We start from the raw sequence: 23726 nt of genomic DNA on the forward strand, positions 1-23726 counted from the left end.
TCAAATAATAAATATGATAAAGTCTATCACTAAATAACAAAGCTGTTTAGTCAAAAGGCATTTATAATAAATGCAGTCATTTTAGCTGTTTTGTTTAATTAGCGTGAAACTGCATACAAATATTTATCAAATAGAAAATGACCTTTAAGGAATGAAGCTTAATTGTGACATCTGTGCTGTTGTTTACTGTGTATTCTGGTCAGAAATGAATAATGTGGCTGAGAAATTCCCAATATATTTGTTTTATTTTGACTTTGACCTCCTTATGGTAGGTTTGGGTAATCATAAAAACATTACTGTCTTAAATAGTAAAAATGACAACAACATTTTTTTTCAATGACAAACATGTTCAAAACAACATTTTTGAAACACGTTCTTTTCAGGGTCAGTTGTGGCTCATATGCATGTAATGATTATTCAAGCTTGTACAGGCACCTCTTTGAGTCCCCTTCCTCTGAAAAAGATGTTTCACTTGTTGTTCCAGTACGTTCCAGCCTAACTGTGCAGAATGAGGTATGTACACAGTTTTCATCTACTGAACAGCTGAGTATGCACTAGATGGATTTCTGTTTACAAAAGTCATGGACCAGGATGCAACTTACACAAGTGGAGTTTGGAAACCTGAAAAAAGACAACGACATCATGGCTGTTATTTATTATGTTTGTATATAAGCTTTGGATGTGAGTTTTCAATAAAAGCAAACAAAACAAACAAAAGAAATAGCTAATTTGGATGAAACAAGTCACAATTGAAATTCGTATGGCATTTGAGATTGTAGGTGACAATGGGGAAGCTTCCGTCTTTACAGATATGAAAACAGTATTGTATTATAGTAATACAGTATTAAATAGTAATACAGTAGGTGCGACACAATGGCCCTATGTCACCTCAATTGTAAGGCTTGTCATGGCCACACTTTGAATACAACTTCCCCCTGAAAGACAAACAAAGGAGCAATAGGTGTCAGTCAGCAGTTGGTGGGACAGAGGGATGTCCTGGTACCGGGTCAGCTCTGGCTTGCTCATGTCCCCTAAGCAACGGTCTGATTAATGCAAACACTGCGTTGCTATGGAGGCCGAGACACAATCAGTTCATCCACTTACCGGGACTGACCCAGAGGACAGCAGAGCCGCCGGAGGACATGGACGAGCCACCTGCTGAGGACAAAAGACTGGATTTCATAGCGGACAACGTGCTGAGGACTCTCAAACTGAAACAGGACAAATGGCAGAAATGCGTGTCCAGCGAGGACAACAGGCAGGTGCTGCAGGACTTCCTGGACAAACGCGAGCAGATGACTCTGGTGGTGAGCGTGAGCGCGAGCGGACTGCTGCAGCCCGCCGCCGCGTTCACGGCCGCCTCCAAAAACAAAGCTATGTACTTCATGAAGCGGAGCGGAGCCGCGCTGAGTCCAGAGTCCATGAAAGACGACTTGGTCTACGGGGACTTGTCTTACGCTCCATTGGACCAGTTTTCTGCTCTGGTTGAGGAGGTAAGCAGCAGAGCAGAATACGTGAATTATTGTAGAGACATGGAGGGCCAAATTCATTTCTGCCAACCACAGCGGAGATGTTTCAAATCACATTGATGAATTTAACTTTGTCAGGAACCCAACTGACACACATTCTGTGGTTGAATTAAAAAGTTCTCCAGTTGTTCAACTGGGAACAGGATTTCTAACTAGAGTTCAGAGAAGAGCCTAATTCACCAGTCAGGGGTTGTGTAGAGTTTTGAATGTTCAGGGACCAGTTGACTGTGAAACAACCAATCACAGCAGTGTACACAGAGCTGGGATGGGTTTTTAGTCAGGGCTCCATCTATTGGTTTTGCAGTGAACAGGGGGTTGACTTCAAAATAATAATACAAAAAAACAACAACATCGGGCCTAAGTTGTAAGAAATCTTAAATTGTACAACTGAAATTTCACAAATTCAAGAGCCAGAGCAAGTATGAGCAAGACAGTACCTGAACGTAATGGCTGAATTGGTGAAATAGAAAGTAGCGCTGAAATAGTTTAAAGGGATGAACAAAGGTTAAAGAATGACGAAGTGGAAATTGTTTGCTGAATGTAGCTAAATGACCAAAAAAGCAATAAGCAATGGATAAATGGTTGAAGTAATGAATAAACTGATCAATTAAATAGCATAATCTGGAAATCTATAGCATAATGGTTGAAATTGTGAGCTACACATATCGGTAAACAGTTGTGGCTAAAAACAATGGCTAAATGATTAGCAATGCACCCAGTTAAAATCAGAAAATGACAAACTGAAAGTGTCATAAACTTTGAACTGTTTAGCTTCTGTCACACCAAGGGATAGTAAAAACACAAACTCAACCCAACTGTGCTTGACACTGACACTAAACATAACAAAATAAAGTTTATATGAAGCCTGCTTTTATATACTATTAATGAGTAAATCATATTCAAATGAATATATTTGGTATATATATATAGCAAGTAACTAAGTACGCTGCTCTCCACACGAGTCCTGTACTATACTAAGTATAATTAGGAGATATATTTTGTATTAACTGCAGTACTTTCTACTCGTAATCCAGCACACAGGAGGAACATCTTATATGTACTCCCCTAAAGTAAGTGGGGTACACTTTGGACAGGTACATTGTTACTAGTTCATTTACAAATTCACATTTTACATAGTTGTTGGTTAAATTACTGCAAAGTCATTTCCTCATACCTTCAGAGGATGAGAAGTTCAACTTAGCTCCACTGCAGCCAGCGACAACATGAAACTGCTGCTTACACGGTAATGCATCAATAAAAATAACAATCTGATAATATATTGTAACGATAACTCAGACAGAGTTTATTCGTCAGCAAAATGGATACTTTCACTTTAAGTCCATTTTGCTTATAATGCCACTAATTCTTGCACTTCAACAAAAGATCTCAAAGCTTCTTCAATCATTTTAAACATCACGAGTTCACTACAAAGCCAACATTCGTTGAGAAAACTTGTATTTCCTCGCACGCCTCCAGGTCGTAGCCCCGCTGCTCTCCAACAGCAGGAACCACACTCAGTGGCCACAGGTGGTGTCTCAGGACGTCAGGCGCCACGTCCACTCGCTCAGGACCAATGTGTTCAAGGTGTCGGGCCAAGTCCAAGGCAAGACTCTGCTGCCTCTTCCCGCGGGCTCCGACAGAGTAGAAGAAGCCGCCCTGGAGACGGACAAAAGGTAAGCAAACAGCTGTGACATAAAGGATCATGTCAATGCATCATTTGTCCCACTCGTTCATTCTAAAACGGTTTACTTGTGAAACATCGCAGGGGGGAAATGCTGGATGAGAGCATCATCCATTCCTTGGAGTCTGCAGTGATTGAGTGGAGCCATCAGATCCGCACCATCCTCAAGAAGGACTCCTCTGAGGCTCTGCTGGAAGGCAAAAATCCCACACCTCACGCCGAGCTACTCTTCTGGAGGAACAGGTCAGCGCCTCTCCGCTATTACAGACTCCCAGAGGCCTCGGCAGCTCCTGAGAGGTTCTCGCTTCAGTGTTGTAACTGTGAGAAAATGACACCTGTCCCTGTAGGATCTCAAAGTTCAACTCTTTTCTAAGTTTCTGCTGGTACTACTATTTATTCAGGTTTCAGAGCACCTGTGCTATCAAGTGTAAAATGTAATTTGCAGCTCAGCGCTTTCTTTATTTCTTTGTCGATATAAAGCTGCTTATGTTGCAGAATTATATTGTGTGCGGCCAATATCCTTTTCTTTCATCATTTGTTTTTTTTCCGCTGAGCAAATCAGACAAAACGTATTTGTTCTCCATCTGTTTGTTACTTCAACAAATGCAGTAATGGAGTGGAGCCAGTCTGGTGGCACCGGTCTTTAATAGGCTCCAACTTACAAAGATTTTTTTTTTTTTTTTTTTGACTGAATGAAGATATAAATATCACTAAATTAAGTCCTTCCACCCTGGAGGTTCATGTTCTGGGACCAGGCTGTAGCTGTTATAAAAATGCAACCCTCCACCTTTTTCCAAAGGTTGTCAAGTGTGATAAATTCAATGAGGGTGCTGCCTAGTACTAATCAAATAGATGCATTGTTATTGCTTCAATTCTGTTGCATACAATTTGATAGAGCTGCCGGTTAGAAGTTTTAGAATAGGTTAATTAATCACTTTCCACTGACTCAATGTTGTAAGGCTGTCACCTAATCTCTAATTTACACTTTTAATTAGAAAGTAAAATTGTCCGTTTTTGCTGGAGTCTTTTGAATCTCTCGCCAGGTAATGGGGACATATTATTATTAAGGAGTCTTATTATTATTACATTTCAAATTCTCTCAAGTGTCTTATCCACCGAGCACAAGGCTGTTCATTGTGGTCTTACAGTTGTTGAGCTGTTGCTGTCTGACTTTGGGATGTTTTCGCTGGGGGAAAACCGGGGCTTCGGGGGTGCAGAAGCCAGCACATACTTGTTCATACGGGGGTTTGAGATTGGTTGTAACTAAGTGTTTAACCCCCCCGAGTATCTGCGAGGTGGAACTGCTGCGCTGCTAACCGAGCAAAATGAACGTTAGTTTAAAGCAAGCTGCTGTTCAGCTAAGACCTGTTTACACTGAAGAATAAGAGGAGAGCATAGTTATAACTGACATGCTGACTAAGTGGAGATTTATTGCATCACTGAACTAAATGCAACTGGTTCTTCAATAGAAATAGTTTGTTATTACATATATAACCCAGGTGTAACTGCTGAAAAGTAAAATACGTTGTTAACTGATAAAATAGCTTGTAGCATGCTGACATTAGAAAATATTAGGAGCTTCTATGTGGCGTTTTGTAATAAAGAGTGAAAGACTGTGGTCAAGATAATTTGACCCAACTTAATAATAATGCAGTCTAATAATGATGAAAAACTATATATAATGCTGCTTTGTTAACATAATAAACTTAATAATGCTGATATAAGCTAAATCAGATATTTCCCTTGCATTGGAAACTTAATCAATACTACCAACTTTACTGTATTACTCTGTATAAGCATAGTTTAATGTATAAATAAAGCAAACTCAAAGAAAACTGTTATTTCTGTCAGTTGCAGTGACTTCTTGTTGATGTAGTTTTTAGTAACAAATGTACTCATTACTCATGTCTTTGTAAGTAAATGTTGATTTATAAATCTTAAATTTGACTCCCAGTGGTAACCCCAAAATTGTCAGAGCTGAGGAAGAACTTCACAGAAAGACGTATTGATTAATTGACTTATGAATAGATGGTGCAGCCTGTTCCAGTAGTCTTTTACAAATATGACAGGAACCTTCCATCTTTTTCCCTCTTGAAGATATGCAGATTTGGAGTGCATCCATTCCCAGTTAAAATCTTCTAAGGTGAATAAGATGGCCGTGTTGTTGGAGGCTGTAGAGAGCAGCTACTCCCCTGCTTTCACCAACATGCAACAGGACGTCCTTGCAGGTAATGATACAATCTGTAATTCTGACAATAGAAAAAGAAAAAAAAATACATAAAGATTGCTCTCTGAGGTCTGACGTATGTTTATTGTAGGGGTTAAAGTGTATTTCATGATTTATTTTTTTAATGTGGTTTTTCATGGTTGAACTTTGACCACGTCTTCACTTCCCAGCTCTGGAGGAGGCGAAGGACATCTGCACCTACCTGCGGCCTCTACAGCGTCTGTTCGAGGACATGGAGAATGTGGAGTTTCCTGATGTCAAGGGTCAAATTGGTCCTTTAATGCACACAGTGTGCCTGGTGTGGGCCAACTCCAGATACTATAACACCCCAGCACGCCTCATTGTTCTGCTGCAGGAGACCTGCAACCTCCTAATACAGCAGGTCAACTGCAACTTCTCCTCTGTGTGTCTCTCTCTGTGCTTTTGTTTTTATATTTTGTGCTAACCGTCTTTCTGCTAAGTTGTCACACTGCAGTGTCTTCGAACTGCCCTTATTAGACATCCTCTGTCACCACAGTGTGGTTGGGTGTTACTGTGATTTTTACTCTCCTTTAATTTTTCTGTCTGTAATTGGATTTATTTTCTTTGTCTGCTCAACCATGGAGACTTTCATTGTTCATGCTATCGTACTCCATGTTGTTTAGTTCCTTTGTATTGAGTTTTTTTGGAAACCAGCCTTTGTTTGTGCTGTGAAAACTATTTTGTGCACTAGAAACCCTCTCACAGGAAAGACCAATCAGCCACCAGGGCCGGATTAACCCGCTAGGGGGACCTGGGGCAAAATTGAGCTGTGGGTCCCCCATCCCAACCCCTCCCCAAAGTTCCTTTCACTCTCTTTAGATTGTGTCCCATGGTATTTCAGTACCCACAGTGCAGATGGGGGAATAAACATTGCAGTTTCAATTTATTTTGCCCAGAGCCCCAGAGACCAACCAGCGGTCCTATCTGGAATACCATCCTGCCAAGTTTGCTGGGTGTCAGTTTGAAATATTTGAATTATTCAACCCTGAGGCAATATTGACTATGGAAGCATAATAACAAGTGATAAATGTATTAAAACTAGATTTTAACATGCTGCGACTACACAGGGTCTCGGGATTATTAAAAACACAGTATAATCAAATAGTCAAACATTTTGGGGGGAAAAGTGTATTTGCTTTCTTCTCAGAGTTAGATAACAGGATCAGTACAATCTGATTTGCATGGAAGTCACTTTTTCACTTTGTTTGCTGCAAACTCAGCAGGGACATCTGCTTGATTCATGTTAGATGTGACACTTTTTAAACAGATAGAAGAGTACGTGCACAGAGTCTGCCCAAAGACTGATGTACTCAAATACCCGACAGTCTGTTTCAACTTTGAAAAGCTCTGTTTCACTGATGTTAGAATAGTTCTGAAGAATTCTGTGTACAATCTCACAGTTAGACATGTTTGCCTTTGGGTTTAAAGTACTAAAGGTTTCTTGGGATTATATCCACGAACATCCTCAGCTCATTTAAGGTGTCCTCTGTGTGATGTCCTGAGATTTGAACATGCTCAGTACAGACATCTGCTGCAGTGTCTCTGCAGATCGTTGCCTTTCTCAATGCCAATTAAGATCAAACATTAATCCAGACCACCATATTTTAAAACGGGTGTGGTACAACAGAGTGGCAAAAGAGAGGCTATTTAACTCTGATGCTAAAATATTATGTCATGTAGGCTTGATCACAATTCAAGACACACTCACCTTGGATCTGTGATGTTTACTCAATATGACTGATCTCATCGATTTTTTTTTCCTTTTTTTTTCTTCACGTGACCTTTTGTGTTGCTGGACAGACATGAAATTCACTTTGAAGTATGTTGAGTGAAAAAAAAATTGTGAGAGAAAAAAAGTTGTGGGACTCCAAAGAAAAGCAAAGCCCAAGGCAGCCACACTAGCCACTCAAACTCACTGTTTAATACAGCGATAATCATAATCTTTACCAGTACCAGTGGATTTTTGTTTTATTTTGCAAAGAGCCCGTTTCACTGTTTTCCTGCGATTCCAGTTTTTAAGCTAAACTAAGCTAATCATCTCCAAGCTCCAAACTTAGAGTAGTTACATGTCAGTGATGTCCTCATCTCACTCTTGTAACTAACAAAGTTGTTCACAAACAAATGTGCAGAGTGAATGTGGATGTTCATGGAGGCTCGAAAGGAAATTGGTTGAAAATTCTGCATCTGGCAAATTTGTTTAAAAGAAAGCTGAGAATAATGATTGAAAAATGTATTCATAGATTTAAAGATGAATTCAAAAGAAAAAAAAATCTGAGGTTGAAGCCACATTCCTTAATGACAAGCAATCAGCATCCTTAGCAGTGGATTAACTATGTAGAAGCAGCTCTTTTATTTCATGCTGAGATTAAAGTAAACTGGAGTCGTAGCAAAGTCATGTTGGGGGTTGTTAGCAGTGTTGGGTGTACGTAACGGCCACAGTCTACAGGAAGTTGTTTCTTTTTGGTGCCCATTTAAAACAGAACACTGGATGGACATTATTAGTGAAATCTTAACGTAATGAAGCGGTTACTACAAACTGACTTGTTCCTGCCCTCCAACAGACGCGGGTGTTTCTGGTTCCGGAGGCGGTTCTGAGAGGAGAGGTTTCAGAGAGTCTCCTGAAGGTGCAGACGAGCCTGGAGGTCCTGCAGCTCTTCAGGAGCACCTTCGAGGACCGGAGGGCCAATCTGAGACAATACCAGAAGAACGGGAGCCTGGTTAGACCTTGGGATTTTTCCCCTCTTTTGGTTTTCTCTGGACTCGACCGCTTTATTAACAGAGTCAAAACCATTATGGTGAGTGTATGGAAAAGGTGCCAACTCCATGAGAAAAGCCTGCTTCCCTGATGTGATGATCTGTTATTTCTTTGCAGTGATACTGCAGTTTAATTTAATTTCCCCTCCGTCTCCTATTTGTGTTTCCCTACAGGACATCCTGCTAACAGCTATGGACCTGTTAAAGCTTGAGAAACTGGAGATAGGCTGCGTCCGAGGTCGAGCCCTCAGCCAGCAGATCCAGGTGCTCCACCAAGAGTTTGTGGACACGTACAAATTCTTCACAGAGAAGCCCTATGACTGCTTGGACATCAACAACATGGTATGAAGTAATAGGATCATAGGGCACATGTTGTTTTCTGTTCACTTGCCTTCTGGAAAGAAATCGGCTGCCATTTGACTGAACAACTTGAAGGTCAGTCCATTTTCACAAGGGTTTGATGAAGTACAAGAGGCTACAAGCCCAGTGCGGTTTTTATCCTCGAGTACTTCTCAGACTGGCAAATACCAGGGCAGCCTGGTCACTCCAGCATTTGTGGAGCAAATTGTTTTTCTTCCAAAACAGACTCTTTCTGTTTTTTATTCCAATGCCATCGACTTGCCTAACCAAGATGTTTTTGAGTTATACCTAGAAAAGCAATTTACTTTGCTTGTAAGAAACAGTGAGTGTTCCCTACTTTGAGTCAGTGAGATGTAAAAAAAAAAAAAAAGGAATATGCTGTGCTGGCTGTACGTTAGCTGGCGCTGCCGTGTGCTGTTTGGGCTGTCGGTCTAGCTGAGCTATCTGTGCTGCAGGAGTATGAAGAGGATGTGAGGGAGTTCAAACTGAAGGTGGACGACACAGACCGACGACTAGGAGCCGTCTTCTGTCAGGCCTTTGATGACGCCTCCGGGCTGGAGAATGCCTTCAAGGTCTGGGAACTTAATCTCTCCTTCTCACACATGCACACAGACACACACACACACAACACACACACACACACACACACACACACACACACACACACACACACACACACACACACACACACACACACACACACACACACACACACACACACACACACACACACACACACACACACACACACACACACGTATAAAACCCTTCCACCTATCTGATGTCTGCAGGTTGTGGATATGTTTGGCAGCCTGCTGGAGCGCCCGTTAGTGGCTGCAGATGCTCTGGACAGATACCCTCTCCTTTTGACCATGTTTGACAAAGAGCTGGACTGCTGTAAACTCCTCTACAACAAACACATCCAAGCTGCTGAGGAGCTGGGTGAGACATCTAACAATGCCTGTCTTACAAAACACTTTTTTTTTTTTTTTAACAGTTTTAAGCCCCATTGAAGTGGGTTTTATTTCTCTTAAATTCAGTCGATGTGTCTTTGCAGAAACTGTGCCCTCATTACTTTGATTAACCTCGAAAGAAAAACACGGTCAAGTGTGAAGAGCCGTGAGCACTCTACTTAAAATCTGACGTTTAATTTTGCCTAATTTATGCTTCACATTGAATAGTGCCCTCAAAAATTCCACACAGGGAAACAAAGTAGTGCCGGTCCTCTCCGCACATGATGACACAAAATGATGATCACCACTGAGTGTCTGAAACCTTAAAGTACTCAACTACTGTTAAATTTGTGACACAGCTGCAGGCTATTGAAAGTAGTTCCAAAATAAACAGTTTGACACTGAAGTCTTTAGCTGTTGAAATGATTTGAATTTTGTTTTTAGCCACAAACCAAATTCCTTTCACCTTTATCGTATTGGGGTTGGTCCTTAACACCCATAGACAGCTTTCTCTTGTGCCTAATTGTGTTTCTTTTTGTAGTTTAGGTGAACCAGCCCTTTATGTTTGAGTGAGAAGGCAACTTCTGATGTTTTTCTTTTTCCCCTCATTTCACTGTTTAAAAAATACTCAGGGAGAAAAAGTTTGAGATCAGTGAACAGTGAGATCCATTAGAACCACTCAAGGACACTAGTTAAACTTTGAATGGTCCTGATTTTAAAATGTATTAATTAAAAAGAGAAAGAGCTTTGGAGTTTTTGCTGACTCTAAAACCCCTAAAACCCCCCACACACCCATAGTCCACCCACGCAGTGGTTTCCACTTTTTGCCTACGCAGTTACAGTCGACCTCTTCACAGGACGTGTGGGTTTGTACAAAATTGTCTTAATTGGCAGCTAGTTGCTGGTTTTGTTGCACCCATCAGAGCGGGATGATTCATCCTGTTTTCCGTTTTTTATTAGTTTAGAGGAATAGAGACTTTAGTGTTATCTTGTAGCTCCTCACAGCTTCCTGACGAAATGTCCAATCAGCCAGATCACGTGACAAAAGGCATTTCATTCATGTACAGATTGTATAGAGAGCCTTATTTTGTGTTGGCGAATACAGCATATAAATACAAATACAGCCAAAATATTAATGTATCTCACTTCAGTGACTTTAACAACCTCTAGATGGAGCTTTGTGTTTCTTTTCTTTTACTCAGAAGATTTCCTGCTACTGATCGACCACCTCAAAAAAGTCCAGGATTAATTATGTGCCTTTCATAGTTTGAATTTCCCCCTGAAATTGCTGTATATATACAACAAGTTTTTGGGTAAATGAGATAATTTGATGATTTTTGAAGTGAAAAGAAGTAAATAGAAATTAGAAAGAAATCTTTCTTCAAATGTTAATGCTTTCCTATTGTCTTTCATGGATTTAAAAAGTGGGAAAAATGAACAGAAATTGTGGCATGTGCAGATGTCTGGGCACTGCTCTGTTTGTCTCTGAACTTCATGAGCCTCATTTGGCTCATTTGGACTTTGGACAAATGTGTCTCCAGAATCATCAGCTGATTTCAGAGTTGATAGATTCACTGACTGTTTAAACCTCGTTCTAACAGTCAACAATGATGTGCTTCTCTTTGCAACTGACTGAGGATCTGAAAATGAGGCCTACAAAGCAAGACAAGGCTATAAAATATGTATCGAAGCAATTCCAGCTTGGAATCTTCACTGTCAGTTAAAGGGAGCAGTCAAGTCCAGACAAGATGTGGAGGACCAAGACAACATGCAGAGAAAACTGCACATCTGCTGGGCAGAGAGGAGAAACAAAACCTCTGCAAGAAGCTGCTCAAACAGCAGTGGTGGTCCAATGTCCCACTGTGCAGCATTGGCAACATCGTCTACATAAAAGAGTTCTCATGAGGAAACCTTACCTTCAACCTCACCTCAAAAGTCAACGTCTGAAATCTGGATCAGCCAGAGTAGTTTTGGAAACAAATGCTGTGGACAGATGAAGTTTAAATTGAGATCACCGAATCCTCACTGCAGCACGAGAGAGGAAATATTCTGTTCTGGGTTTTTTGGCAGCCAGTGGCAGAGGGAACTCTGCATGGACAAACTGTAAATCTGCAAATTGTGGATGCAAATGTATTGCAGTCAGTCTGTAAAATCAAATCTGTGTGCAGATCCCAAACAAGACAGCCTACAAATATCTCAGAATTTAAAGAGATCTGTAAGTGAAAATGGATGAAAAATAATAAATCAAGAACAGAAAGACTCTTAGCTGCTACAAAAATTAATGCGAGCTGTGATATCTGTCAAAGGGTGGTTATTAAATATTGACTTAGTAGGGTGTCCACGCAACAATTACTGGTCTTTATTTCCCACTTTTAAGCTCATGAAAGAAAAGATCACTGCATTTTTTTATGTCTGTTTGCTGGAGAGGTTTTATTTACTTCTTACTTAAAAAATGAACGAAATATATAATATTCCTTGTGCTGCCCAAACTATGCATACTACTAAATATCTGGGTGATTCTGTGTAATGATGTTTGACCTCCCCAGGCTCTGCTCCAGTGAATAAGAATATGCCCACAGTAGCGGGGGGGCTGCGATGGTCCCAGGAGCTGCAGCAGCGCGTCCAGGCCCCCTTCTCCAAACTCAGACACCTCTCCTACCCGTGAGTCTCCTCTGCTGCCTCCAACAACGCAGAATAAAAAATGAAATTTGATGTGGTCATGCATGTCTAGTGGGCCACGGGCGAATTAAACACCGGGTGAGCTCTATTAAAAGCTTCATAAAAATGGCGCTTTGGAATATTGGCCCCTGGAAAGTTATTGGATATAACCTTTGTTGTAAAATGTCATTTTCTCTGCAGGTGCCTGGAGTGTGCAGCAGGGGCCAGGGTCATCCAGAAGTATGAGGAGATGATGCAACTGCTGGACAGGTGTGTGTGTGGATCTCATCTCAGTGTGTTACACCGTGTGTCGTCATGTTTAGATGTATGTATCACTGAATAAAAGAACAGAAAGGAAGATTAAACAGAGTAGACAGCCAGGGAATTGGACACCACCTTATTTGACAGTAAATATATAAAAAATCAATTACATGAATCACTGCTTCGCTCTGTCTCTGACATGTTTTTTCCTGTAATTTCATGCCACGCTGTGTTGAAACTGAACATTTGTGATTTTGTTAGTTGAGTGCATAACATTTATGAAGCAGCCCCTTGTGGAATCGCATGTAGACGTGCAGCTCTGGACATGATTTATGTTCTCATTACTGTGGCACTGCTCTGGAGATTATTTCACAGGACTCCCATAATCCCATATGCTCCGTCAATGCTCACTGATGCCAAGTGAGAAATGGCTTTGCAGACCACATCCAACATCCAAACCTCGCAAGATAAAGCATCCCGTTGGGATGGCAATGCTGTTTGTATGGAATCAAACTGAGCAACATGAGAGTCAAAGGAGGATTTTCTCTCTCTATACTGTTGAAGAAATATCAAACAAAGAGGAGAAAAATCACCCACTGTGATCATATTTCAACCCTTTTTACTCTGCCTCAGTTACCAGATAGGTAAACAGATATTATATATACCTAGCTCAAACTAATGCACTTGATTTGTATGTTGATACATTGAAAATTCTATTATTTTGTCCACCTCTGTATAATTTAATACAGTTTAAAAGCACCACAAACATCATCCAAAATTACAGACAATGATTACAGAATCAAAACTTATCTTAAATAGTTTCCACAAACACTGAGCGGGGCTGCTGTATCAGACTGCATTCATTTGCAACCAACTTCCAGATGAGTGTTTAATACTTTATAAAGTAAATACGGAGTGATTTCAGTAGTTCCAGGGGAGTCAGAAAGTGAGGTCTAATCTGCAACCGTGCAGGTTTACATGGCTGTCAGACCTGGATTCAGAGCAGCCACAGCAGGAATAATAACCAATAGTATAATTAATATTAAACAGTTCACTCCATTCAGATGGGCCTTGGTAATTTGCATGGCAGCTCAGTGGCGTCTCTTACTGGGTGACTTAATGGAATTGAGTTATCATTAATCTCAGTTTGTTTTACCTGTGTTTTTCCCAGTATGACAAGTGAATATATTCACATTTGCCTGGGTTACACTTCACTCAGGAGATTTAGCTCACGCTTCCATCTGTGTTGGTAAGAAGGCCAGACTACAAAAATACCCCCCTCCCACTAATACAGACCAATGCAGTTGTCATGTTTCAGGCCTGCGCCCTCGTTGTTTAAATAACCAATGTATGGGTTCAACTATTAGACCCTCAATCGTTAAATGCCTTCTGAACAATGTCGGCCTTGTCAAGGGACACGTGGCTTCTTATTGGCTCTGTCTCCAGGTCTGTGTTACAAATGAAACACTTCTCAGTTTCGACCCCCCAAAAAAACCCAAAACACAATGTACTTGCACCCATTTGAGCACCCATGGGCGTGTTTAGGTGCATTGTTACTGCATTGCTGTCCTAAGGTAGCTGAAACTGACCAACAAAAACCTGCTCTTCAGTTCACGATGCATTATGTTACTGCACATTATCAAGAAAGTAATCAGAGCCTACATAGCATGCATACACTCTGCAAACATGGAAAAGATGCAGATAAAGTTTTGAGCGCATCAAACTATTCAAATCTGTGCACGAGCAGATGTATTTCCTACAGGGAAGCGTTCCTTCATACTATTTGGCAAATTGACTGATAGAAAAGCTATCAGCCAGAGAGTGAGTGCACCTGCACCTCTGATTGGTGTTATGTCAAAGACATTACGTATAGCATCTTTGAACCATGTGCTCCGCTACTTTTACTACTACTAAAGTGGATGCACTTGCATCATTCACTTCAGGCCGTGCTCTTAGATGTTTAAAGCAAAGTCCTGGATGTTTGTCTTTCTTCACCAGCTAGCTGTTAGATGCCAACTTGTCTGCCCTTTTTTTTCCAAAATGGAAATTGTCTGCAGTTTACTACTGGACATTGTAAACAGTCAGCCTTTCAGATGTGTTTGATCAAACTGATTACATGAGTTGATGATGACACTAAGATTGAACAGTGAAACATTAAGAATGAACTCAAAGGAGGCAAAATATTTGTATATCTTTAGAATGACTGTCATTCTAAAGATATAAAAACTTTTTTGACGGGATCTGTGTTAAACCAGCTTTGTGTTGCTGTTTTAGCTTTTGTCAAAATCATTTTAAATTTCTCAGGTGTCAAGTTTTTGTTTGTAGAAAACTTAGACAGTTTTGGGGCAGTCTGTGATGCCAAAGCATTTTTTTTAGAGTGCTTACAAATACAACTGTCAGTTAATGAATTGGTTGATTCCTTTTCTTCTTTTTTTGGCAATGGTGTCCATGATGCACTTTGTCCATTGTCTCAAATAACAGGATTTGCCACTTTTCTGTTGTATTTGAATGTTTGGAAGGATATGCTTCCAATGTAGAGAAAGAAGAAAAAGTGCAGTACAGAAGGACAAAGGTTAACAAATGCTCCATCTTATGGGACTGTACATGTAAATGAGTGTGTGTGTATGCTGCATATCCTCAAGTATGTGAACCAGATACACAACCCAGTCTGCACACACGCAGATACTGTTACAAACTCCCAGACAGATGCCCATTCTTTATGCTTCACAGGCTTAATATCACTCCTTCACTTTATGTCCCCTCAACCAGAGTAATGGGATGATGAACAACACCAGTTCTTTGCCCTCAATTTACTCCCATCAGAAATCAGATCCCTTGTTATGCCGTAATAATCATTGCCTGTGCCTCCGATGAACGCCATCATTATTATACATATTCTAGTCAGGAACAGGACGGGAATCCTCACTCATTACCCCCACAGACAAAATGCAGCGTGATTTATGGCCATGACCGAGGCATTTGATTGCCTCTGCGTCTGCGGTGCCACTATCAGGAAATGAAGCTCACCGCAGAAATCCAATAAGGAGCACACAGTGCGCACTGAAGTTTTCATCATAATCGTGGCTATTTACAGATTGATATAGCTGTACAGAGCCCTCACATATTGTCTGTTCCCCGACTCTCTCAGATGAATCAGCGTTTATCCTCATATTACCCCCCACGCATGCGTCTAACGCTCCTTCACTTTCTCCCTCTGCCCTTATTGTCTGCTTGATCTGGACGAGTGAATCACGCCTCTCACTCTGTTTACAACCTCAGATGATTGGGAAAAAGGCTCAATCATATGCCTTTTAGCTGCTTGTTGTGTTGCTTATGTTAATTTCCATTATGTGAGCCGTTTTTACGCCGGCGGCCTTGTAAAATAAAAACCTCGGATGGTTTAATAGGAATGTGAAACAGTGTTATACCCCGCCAGTGAAGGACCAAATTGTTTTTCTGTGACAATAACTTGTGCTCGATTGTGACTGCAGAACGTCTACTTTGTGTTTCTAGATACTCCAGCCGCTTGTATGAGACGTGGACAGAGACCGTGGGCGAGAGCTCTCAGTACAACCTCAGCCTGCCATTAATAGGCAGAGACCCATGCAGTCAGCTGATCTCAGTCAACTTCAACCCGCAGGTTTTTACATCAAGCCCACAGGCTAGAACAGCAGATCAAGAAAGGCTGCTGGATGTGCAACGACTTGTAATCCTTTTGTTCAGAGTAGCAGCAGACAGGGTCTGAGTGATTTATTAGTTTAATGATAGTATATCAAGTTAATCTATTTTAATAAATATTATGCAGTAAGAGTCATATACCTGCCTGCAGCTCAATGAAAAGTAGTAATTCTTTAATAAAGTCTAATTCATCTTGTCAGTATTTCATTTTTTAATTTTAAAGATGTAATATTGGGTTATGCTTCCCTCTGAATTTTAATGTTAGTATTAAAACATTATTACTACTAATACACTGTACTATTTATAGTTTTTAAAACTTTTTTTTTCCCCCAAAATGTGCTTAGAAATAACGATGTTGAAAATTCACCAGGAACATAAATAATTTGCATTAATCAAATCACAATTTTAATGTTATTACATTGTGATATGTCTTTTAGTACCACTAATGTACTTTTTGAACTCTTCCAGCTGGCCTCTGTGCTAAGGGAGGTGAAGTACTTGGAGGCCAGGCAGACAGAGGCCATCCCAGAAACTGCAGTGCAGATCTACACCACCAGGGGGCAGCTGTGGCAATATGTGGCAAACCTAGAGCTCACCGTGGGTCGATACAATAAGGTTGGTTTAGATTGGGTTGAAGGTTTTCAACCTGTGAGGTGTGTGTGCATCCTGATGTAAAACTGGGAAGTTATTTATTGTAGTCTGGCGTTCTCACCAAGATGTTCAGCAGACCGAGCTGCAGCTCCTCACCGTAATTCATATTGCTGAATATAGTACAACCCAGTCAGACATGAACACAGAGACAAAATGCACATATTTTTTAAATGAGTGGGACTTACATGTTTCCCTCTGCCATTCATTACCTGTGATGTCCATCGCATATACAAATCCATATATCTGCTAAGAAAAGACGCCCCTTAAACTCACAAACTTCCCGAAGAACAATCACATTTCTGTATTTGCCTTCCAAGTTTACTGTGATTGTTGAAGTCCAAAATGTTTAATTTCAGCAGGGCCTTTAAAAAAAAAAAATTGGGATGCAATTTACAGAAGTTTATGGGATTTTGGTGAAAATTAGGGGAATTGGCTACAACTGCAAGTTGAGGAAAAAACTTTTTTTTTGTCATGCTGTATAATGTATTTCTTCCAATGATATCAGCGAACTGCACATCACAGAAATAGCTGGACATATTTTAGTTCTCTTCTTTTTTATTTTCCAAACTTAAAGAACCATGAGTTCAATGTTACAAAAAAGAAATCCCTGAATCATAAAAGTGACATAGCTTTACAAAATAGTCTGCTTTACAGACACTACATATTCTAAACAAAAATAATAATTTAAATGCTTTTAAAAGGATATTTTCCATGAAACCCATCACTTCTACGTTGTATTTTTCCCCCCCGTCACCTACTTGCTGTTTGTTTTGAAGACGGAAGAAGAAGTTGAAGAGCACTGCTGACTGTACATGAGGAGTTACATTTGTTGATGATGCAGTGTTTCTTTGGAAAGACCTACCTGCTGATGTAATGCCTTCCGCAGTGTTATTTATTTACCTTTACTGCAGAGAAATTACTGGAATTTTGACAAATTGTCAGGCTGGTTGAATTTACATTAATCATAAGGATCCAAAGTAAAAAAAATTAATGTCGCACTATCAACATTAAAAAAAAAAGAAAAAAAAAGACTAATGCCCGTTATGTCCCGTCAATGGGGTTCTTATATTGCTGCAACGCTGACATTCTCCTCTATCTATTCATATACATATATTTTTACTGTGTTAAAAACATGTGGGACGAGCCATTAAAGACTATTAAATAATGATTATATCATCATAACTATTTTATGTCAGAACAATGAATTCTGAAGTGGTTCTCTCGAGGGGGGTTGCAGCAGCCTCCTGGGTCAGACGGAGCTAGCCAAGCTAGCACTAATGCTGGCACTTGCATGTTTACTGCCAGCTGTGCACAATTGCCTGTATGAGCTTTTATAGTGACTCACAGACAACACTGGCTACAGATCTGATATTGCTCCTACTGAAATCTTAGTAATATCTCAGTCTCGAAGACGTTTCAAATGGTTGAACGTCTTCATTAATTTGAAGTTGCACTACTGAAAACTCTCTTTTTGTCTTTTCATACCATGTCACTTTATTCCCTCTTCATTGTCTGATATCTCTCCAGTCATACATTGTGAACTGAGCTCACAGAAGTGTTTCACTGGTTAACAGACCGACACATTCACCAGTATGAGGGGAACGATTCACCCACTAACACCCTCAGCTTTCAGGATATCATTTGACCTCATATCTATTCCTGTGCAATTATTGGTTAGGATCTCCATTTTAGATATTGACAAGTTATTCTAAAAGGCAAGTGGGATTTTCTGTGACATTTGCTTTGAGTAAGTATGGTCTTGAGCAATCTTTTCTCAAGATGTTGGTCTTCCCATACCATCCTTTTTTAGTGTCACCCTCTGGTGCTATTTTACCATGTTATCACCAAAAATACAGCTCAACATTTGCAATTGTATCTAAGATATCTGAAAGACACAGATGGACCAACATTTTATGACCACTCACAGAGAAGGAAAACAAACATGGTGAAAGTTTGATGCAGATGGAGGAATGGGAAAGTATACTGTAAAGACCCAGGTGACTTTGTTGAGGGCCAGACTACTTACTGGAAGCACCACCCACATAACATAGTTTGCATGTTTTTCCAGACTAATGGCACACATCTAATTCATCCTAAATCTATCAATTTAGTTTTCTATTTTGTTTGTTACATTAATGCTAGTGGCCCAACAGTATGCATTTAATTCTACTTTTTAATGTCTGTCACTCTGCACTGTTGCTTTGATTGCTGTGCATAACAGACAATTAAAGTTGATCCTCAAATTAATCTGTGGATGGATGTTGTGTTTATTTATTGTCTGAATGACTTAAATGTCAGAATTAGTAGATCAAATATGGCTTTACCACAGACACCTCACATTTTCTATTGTTGGTCTTAATGGGAGCTGAGCACCGGGGCAAAATGGCATTTTCAATAATGAAGCATAAAACAATACACCAGCAATCAGTGATGTAATTAACTCAGCCACACAGAGGACAGCTCAACCACACATGTCAGCGGTCCCTCAGTGAGATTACATTTAAAAAATACAGCAATTCTCTGCTTCAGGTAGCGAAAAGTTCATGTCTAATTAAGTCACGGCAAAATGGAGCGCTGCCGAAATGGTGACTTTAATTAGGACGGCACGGTGTTTTGACGCTCTGGGCTTCTCTGTGTTCTCTCGGTGACATGGTATTAAAATGATATTTCAGTACACACTTACTGGGTGCTGGAAATCTCTCCGTTTCTTTGTTCACTCCCCCTTTGTTTGGCCGCAGGTGATGCACTCTGTGCTCGACGTGGAGCGTCCTCTGGTTCAGTGCCAGCTCAGGGACATCGACGCTCACCTCATGAAGGCGGAGGAGAGTCTGAACTGGAACAGCCAAGGTATTGACACTAAACTCACTGAATGACACATTGAAATGCCTCATTTTCTACAGACACTTCACTCACATTAGGATAACCTTTTTTACTCCCTTTCTCTCGTATTGTTTATGCAGATTGTTTTGCTCTCGCCTGTCCAGGTATTCAGATACACACTACTCTTCCTGTAGTACAAAACAATGAAGATGAGGTAAATTTAGCGCGCAGTGCTCAACATTGAATCAAATTGCATCAAAGCAAAGTTCCTCAGAAACTGTTTTGCACTGGATAATCCACAGACTTCACTTTGCTTAAGAAATAATGATTTAAAAACTACTGAATACGTGGACCCCATGTTTTTTAAGTGTTAAGAGTGTTCTGTGGCTTATTGAAGGTGTTCCTGTTGGATGGAGTGAACAGGATATTCAGAATGATGAAGGTTTTGATATTTTTGTCCAGTGTTTTGTATTTGTGGTTGTTATCAGACTGTGTTTACATTCTTTTATTCATACTGCGTTATAGTGCACCATCGCTAAGGTTTGCCATCTCCCTATACTGAATAGGACACTAATGGCCTGCCATTGCTGTATTTATGTACTTTGATTCACTGTGAAAGAAAGCTTGAATCGTAATGTGCAGAAAGGTTTTCAGGGTGGATTTTTTTTTTTTTTATCTGTGTTTTAAAGAAAAGCAGCAGAGTTTTCCCCAAAAACCTTTAATGTTGTCTTCGCTCTCAACAAATCCCACTGATGTCACAAACTGGTCAGATATAAGCAGCCTAAGATTAAAAATCACTGTTCTTTTCGTTTTTACATTGTCCTTCTGGAACTACACTGTGGCTGATGTCTGCTTAACTGAGCTGTAGACAAATTAGGGAGATTTCAGTAATTTTGTAGTCACCCTAACCACACTGTAATGCTTTAAAGAAAAAACTATCAATCCATCATGAAAGGAAAACTTTATGTCCCTATTCCTTTAAGATGTCATTAATTTAACATTTCTGGAACTAAGGCTGTTACATTTCTTTCCTAGAGTTTCTGATGATGTAAAATGTTTCCATTTGATGGCTCAGTCTTAGAAAAACACAGTCTGTGCTTTAAATCAAACAAAGACCAATGTTCTGTTCCAAAATGCATACTTGCGTATTAACACTCATTATTTTGAGTGCATAAGTGCGTTCACACTGTCAAGTACAGAAACATGCAGTGCACTACAAGTACCAAGATGATCTACTCAAAACTGATCCAAAACAGAAGTGTGAAACGTTGGACACTTTTCACCACAAACAGCCACCATCTTGGCTGTGCGGAGATAGGGGTGGGGCCACTCATGTAAGGCATTTTCAAATTGAGGTGTCTGAGGAAGCTGTAGCTGTTCCTGAACACCCTACAAATGTATTTCTTTTTCACTACTGTGTTTTTTGAGTGTGTTAAATAGAAGGCACAAAAACATGTTAATGTCTTGGGAAAATAATTTAAGCTGCAGATATTTTGTTGGGTGATGTGTTCACATGCTGAGGTTATTACCAGTCAGTGCAACAACGCTACTGTCAAAATTCCTGCCCTACACAAGTAAGAGTCCTAACATGTAAGAGCACTATTCACTAGTGTACTAGGGGAATTATGTCATCTGGAACACAGCACGTGTACGATGCTGATAAAGAAAGTGTGTGCATAAGCACCAAAACATGAATATTGAGTAAAAGGTGGTGCTTCATGACAGCTTTTGTTTAGAGTATTTCTCTTCACGAAAACATTATATGAATTTATTTAATTGGAACATGCTGGTACTGTCAAAGAGTGAAGAATATGACAATTAAATCTGCTTAATGCAAATAAAAAAAGGGAAAACTGTATTTTAAGGGGTTGGGACGGGATGCTAGCCTAGCTCTGTCCAAAAAATGGAAAATCTAGGTCTATCATCATTTAAAGCTCACTAACGTATTTCACACTTTATTTAATAAACATTTGTGGTCATGCTGGTATTTGTATATATTAATATTTTGCAGATTATTAGAGAAACATTCCTCCCTCATTCCTTCCCCCTGATGTTTCCCTCCATCCCTGTCATTTCTAGGGCAGATCAGGCTGCTCTGTGGTGTAATGTGAACAGAGAGGCTTTGCATTTTGAAGAACATAAAACAAGAATGGAGAGGTGTTCAATCATTGATAAGATTTGATTGACACAGAGCTGGCAGATACGTTGTTAGTTTCTTTGACTCCAGGATTCCCAGAGGAACAGAGCAGAAATGAGAACAGTGTTTACGGTACAAGCCAATGCACTCGCCTGTCTGTGGGGACGAGCACACAGTCTCTCTGCAGAACATATAGTCGCTAGACACTCCCTTGCTTTGTGTTGTGGTGGATGTGTGTGTGCATTCTAGCTTCAAGGGCTGCTGTAGATTTATTTGGTGAAAAGGGCACCGGATGGCCTTTTTTTCAGAACATCTTCTAACTCTTGACAAGCATGGGATCATTCTGTGAAAAATATATCTGAACTGAACTTCCCATGTAGGAAAACCACTGACTGTAAAAGTGGACGTCGCTTCCAGGTCTGACAAATGAGGCCGATGCAAAACTGCCTCAATCTGCAACACCACTGAGAGCCACTAGAGGTTGGCTCCAAAAAGCCTCCGGTTTCAGTAGACTTCCATTCAACTTTTCTCATGAAATACAAAAAATGATCTCGATTTTGCGAGCTCGTCACTTCTTTTTATCAGTTTTCTGGTGGTCCATCTGAAAATAATCCCGTCAATAATTATAGATTAATCTTAAAAAAAAGATTTTACGGCTATCGGTGGACGGGACATAGTATCGCCAGGTTTTCAATCAGATTGAGTCAGATCCACTCTGCTCCCAGCCAGCCCGCCCAAATATGGTCACTACTGGCTCCAAACTGCTCTGAACTAGCAAGATGGTGCCGGCTAAAATCCAAGCCTTCATTCACAAACCAATGGGTGACGTCACAGTTGGTTACTGGTTGAGAAAAACATGGCATTTATCCAACATTTGGGCTTCTAACATCATGCTAATGTATTAGGATTGCATCCATGTACCTCATCTCGTGTTGGCATTTTATCAAAAATTAATCGAGTCTTAAATCCACTTATTAAATCACCATTCTTATTAAAGATACCACAATAAAATCATCAAAATGTTTGACTGAAAACTGTAACCCATAATGGCGTTATTTATTTCATTGTTTTGTAATCTTTTGACCTCTCAACCTCACATCTCCCTCAGGTGTTTGGCAGTACATCCAGGAGGTGCGAGACTCTGTGTGTGACCTGGAGAGCCGACTCCAGAGGACCAAAGACAACGTGGAGGAGATCCAGAGCTGCATGAGGTCCTGGGCCAACCCCATGTTCGACAGGAAGGAGGGAAAGAAAGATGCTCTGCTCAGTCTGGAGGACAGGGCAGAGCGGCTGGACAGGTTTTACAGTCTGATACGGTCCTCTGGGGAAAAGATCCACTTCCTGCTTAAGGTGCTTTCCTAGTCGTTTTTCTGACATGTCAAATTGCCTTTAAATTTCACTCATATTTCATCACTCTTAGAGGTTAATATGAAGTCAGCAATTTAAGATGTACTTTGAAATTCATTTTTTCTGTAATTTTGAGATGAGGTAGAAGTGCTGATTCAGTATGTGTGTTGTGCTTTGGTGTGTCTCAGAGCAATCAGGCGCTGTTCGGAGCTGAGCCGTCCTCTGACGAGTGGAAGGCCTACGTGGAGTACCTAGACGACATGATCATAGACGGCTTTTTCAACAGCATTGAGTGCTCTCTCAAGTTCTTCCTGGATAACACTGGTAAGATAATGAAGAACAAACAATACACTAAAAACAAAAAACAAACACTCATATTTACTATTTGTAGTGCTTTTGTAATTCTGTTGGTGTTACTACTGTTGCGTAAAAGCCAGAACGGATCCGCCAACCCTAATATTATTATCAGAAAACTCAAAGCTCCTCGCTCCTCTGATTCCACAGCATCCTCCAGCCAGCTCCGAATTGGACAGCTTCTCAGGAAAACACGTCCACAGGGGTTTTGATGTCAATTGGGTGCCCGCCTCGATTGGCTGTAGACATGAAAAAGTTCTGGACTTGCTTGCTGGCATGAGTTTTGTCAGCCGGT

At 40.4% G+C, this 23726-nt stretch overlaps 1 protein-coding gene across 1 annotated transcript in view; it reads left to right on the forward strand.

The window, feature by feature from the left end:
• Positions 1 to 1069: 1069 nt before the first annotated feature.
• The window catches only part of dnah9 (dynein, axonemal, heavy chain 9), a 155282-nt gene continuing 132625 nt past the window's right edge, over positions 1070 to 23726 (forward strand). The window contains 17 exon segments of the mRNA XM_069708821.1: positions 1070 to 1086; positions 1088 to 1493; positions 3006 to 3202; positions 3295 to 3453; positions 5308 to 5438; positions 5608 to 5819; positions 8020 to 8253; positions 8387 to 8554; positions 9028 to 9144; positions 9364 to 9514; positions 12072 to 12186; positions 12385 to 12453; positions 15958 to 16084; positions 16591 to 16737; positions 19512 to 19620; positions 22839 to 23080; positions 23266 to 23401. Of these exon segments, the coding sequence (XP_069564922.1) occupies positions 1070 to 1086; positions 1088 to 1493; positions 3006 to 3202; positions 3295 to 3453; positions 5308 to 5438; positions 5608 to 5819; positions 8020 to 8253; positions 8387 to 8554; positions 9028 to 9144; positions 9364 to 9514; positions 12072 to 12186; positions 12385 to 12453; positions 15958 to 16084; positions 16591 to 16737; positions 19512 to 19620; positions 22839 to 23080; positions 23266 to 23401 (2737 nt within the window).

The sequence above is a fragment of the Brachyistius frenatus genome, unplaced genomic scaffold (assembly GCF_029030835.1).
Source record: "Brachyistius frenatus isolate BFR_SWC_R1_liver_20210118 unplaced genomic scaffold, ASM2903083v1 Contig_78, whole genome shotgun sequence".
NCBI lineage: Eukaryota > Metazoa > Chordata > Actinopteri > Embiotocidae > Brachyistius > Brachyistius frenatus.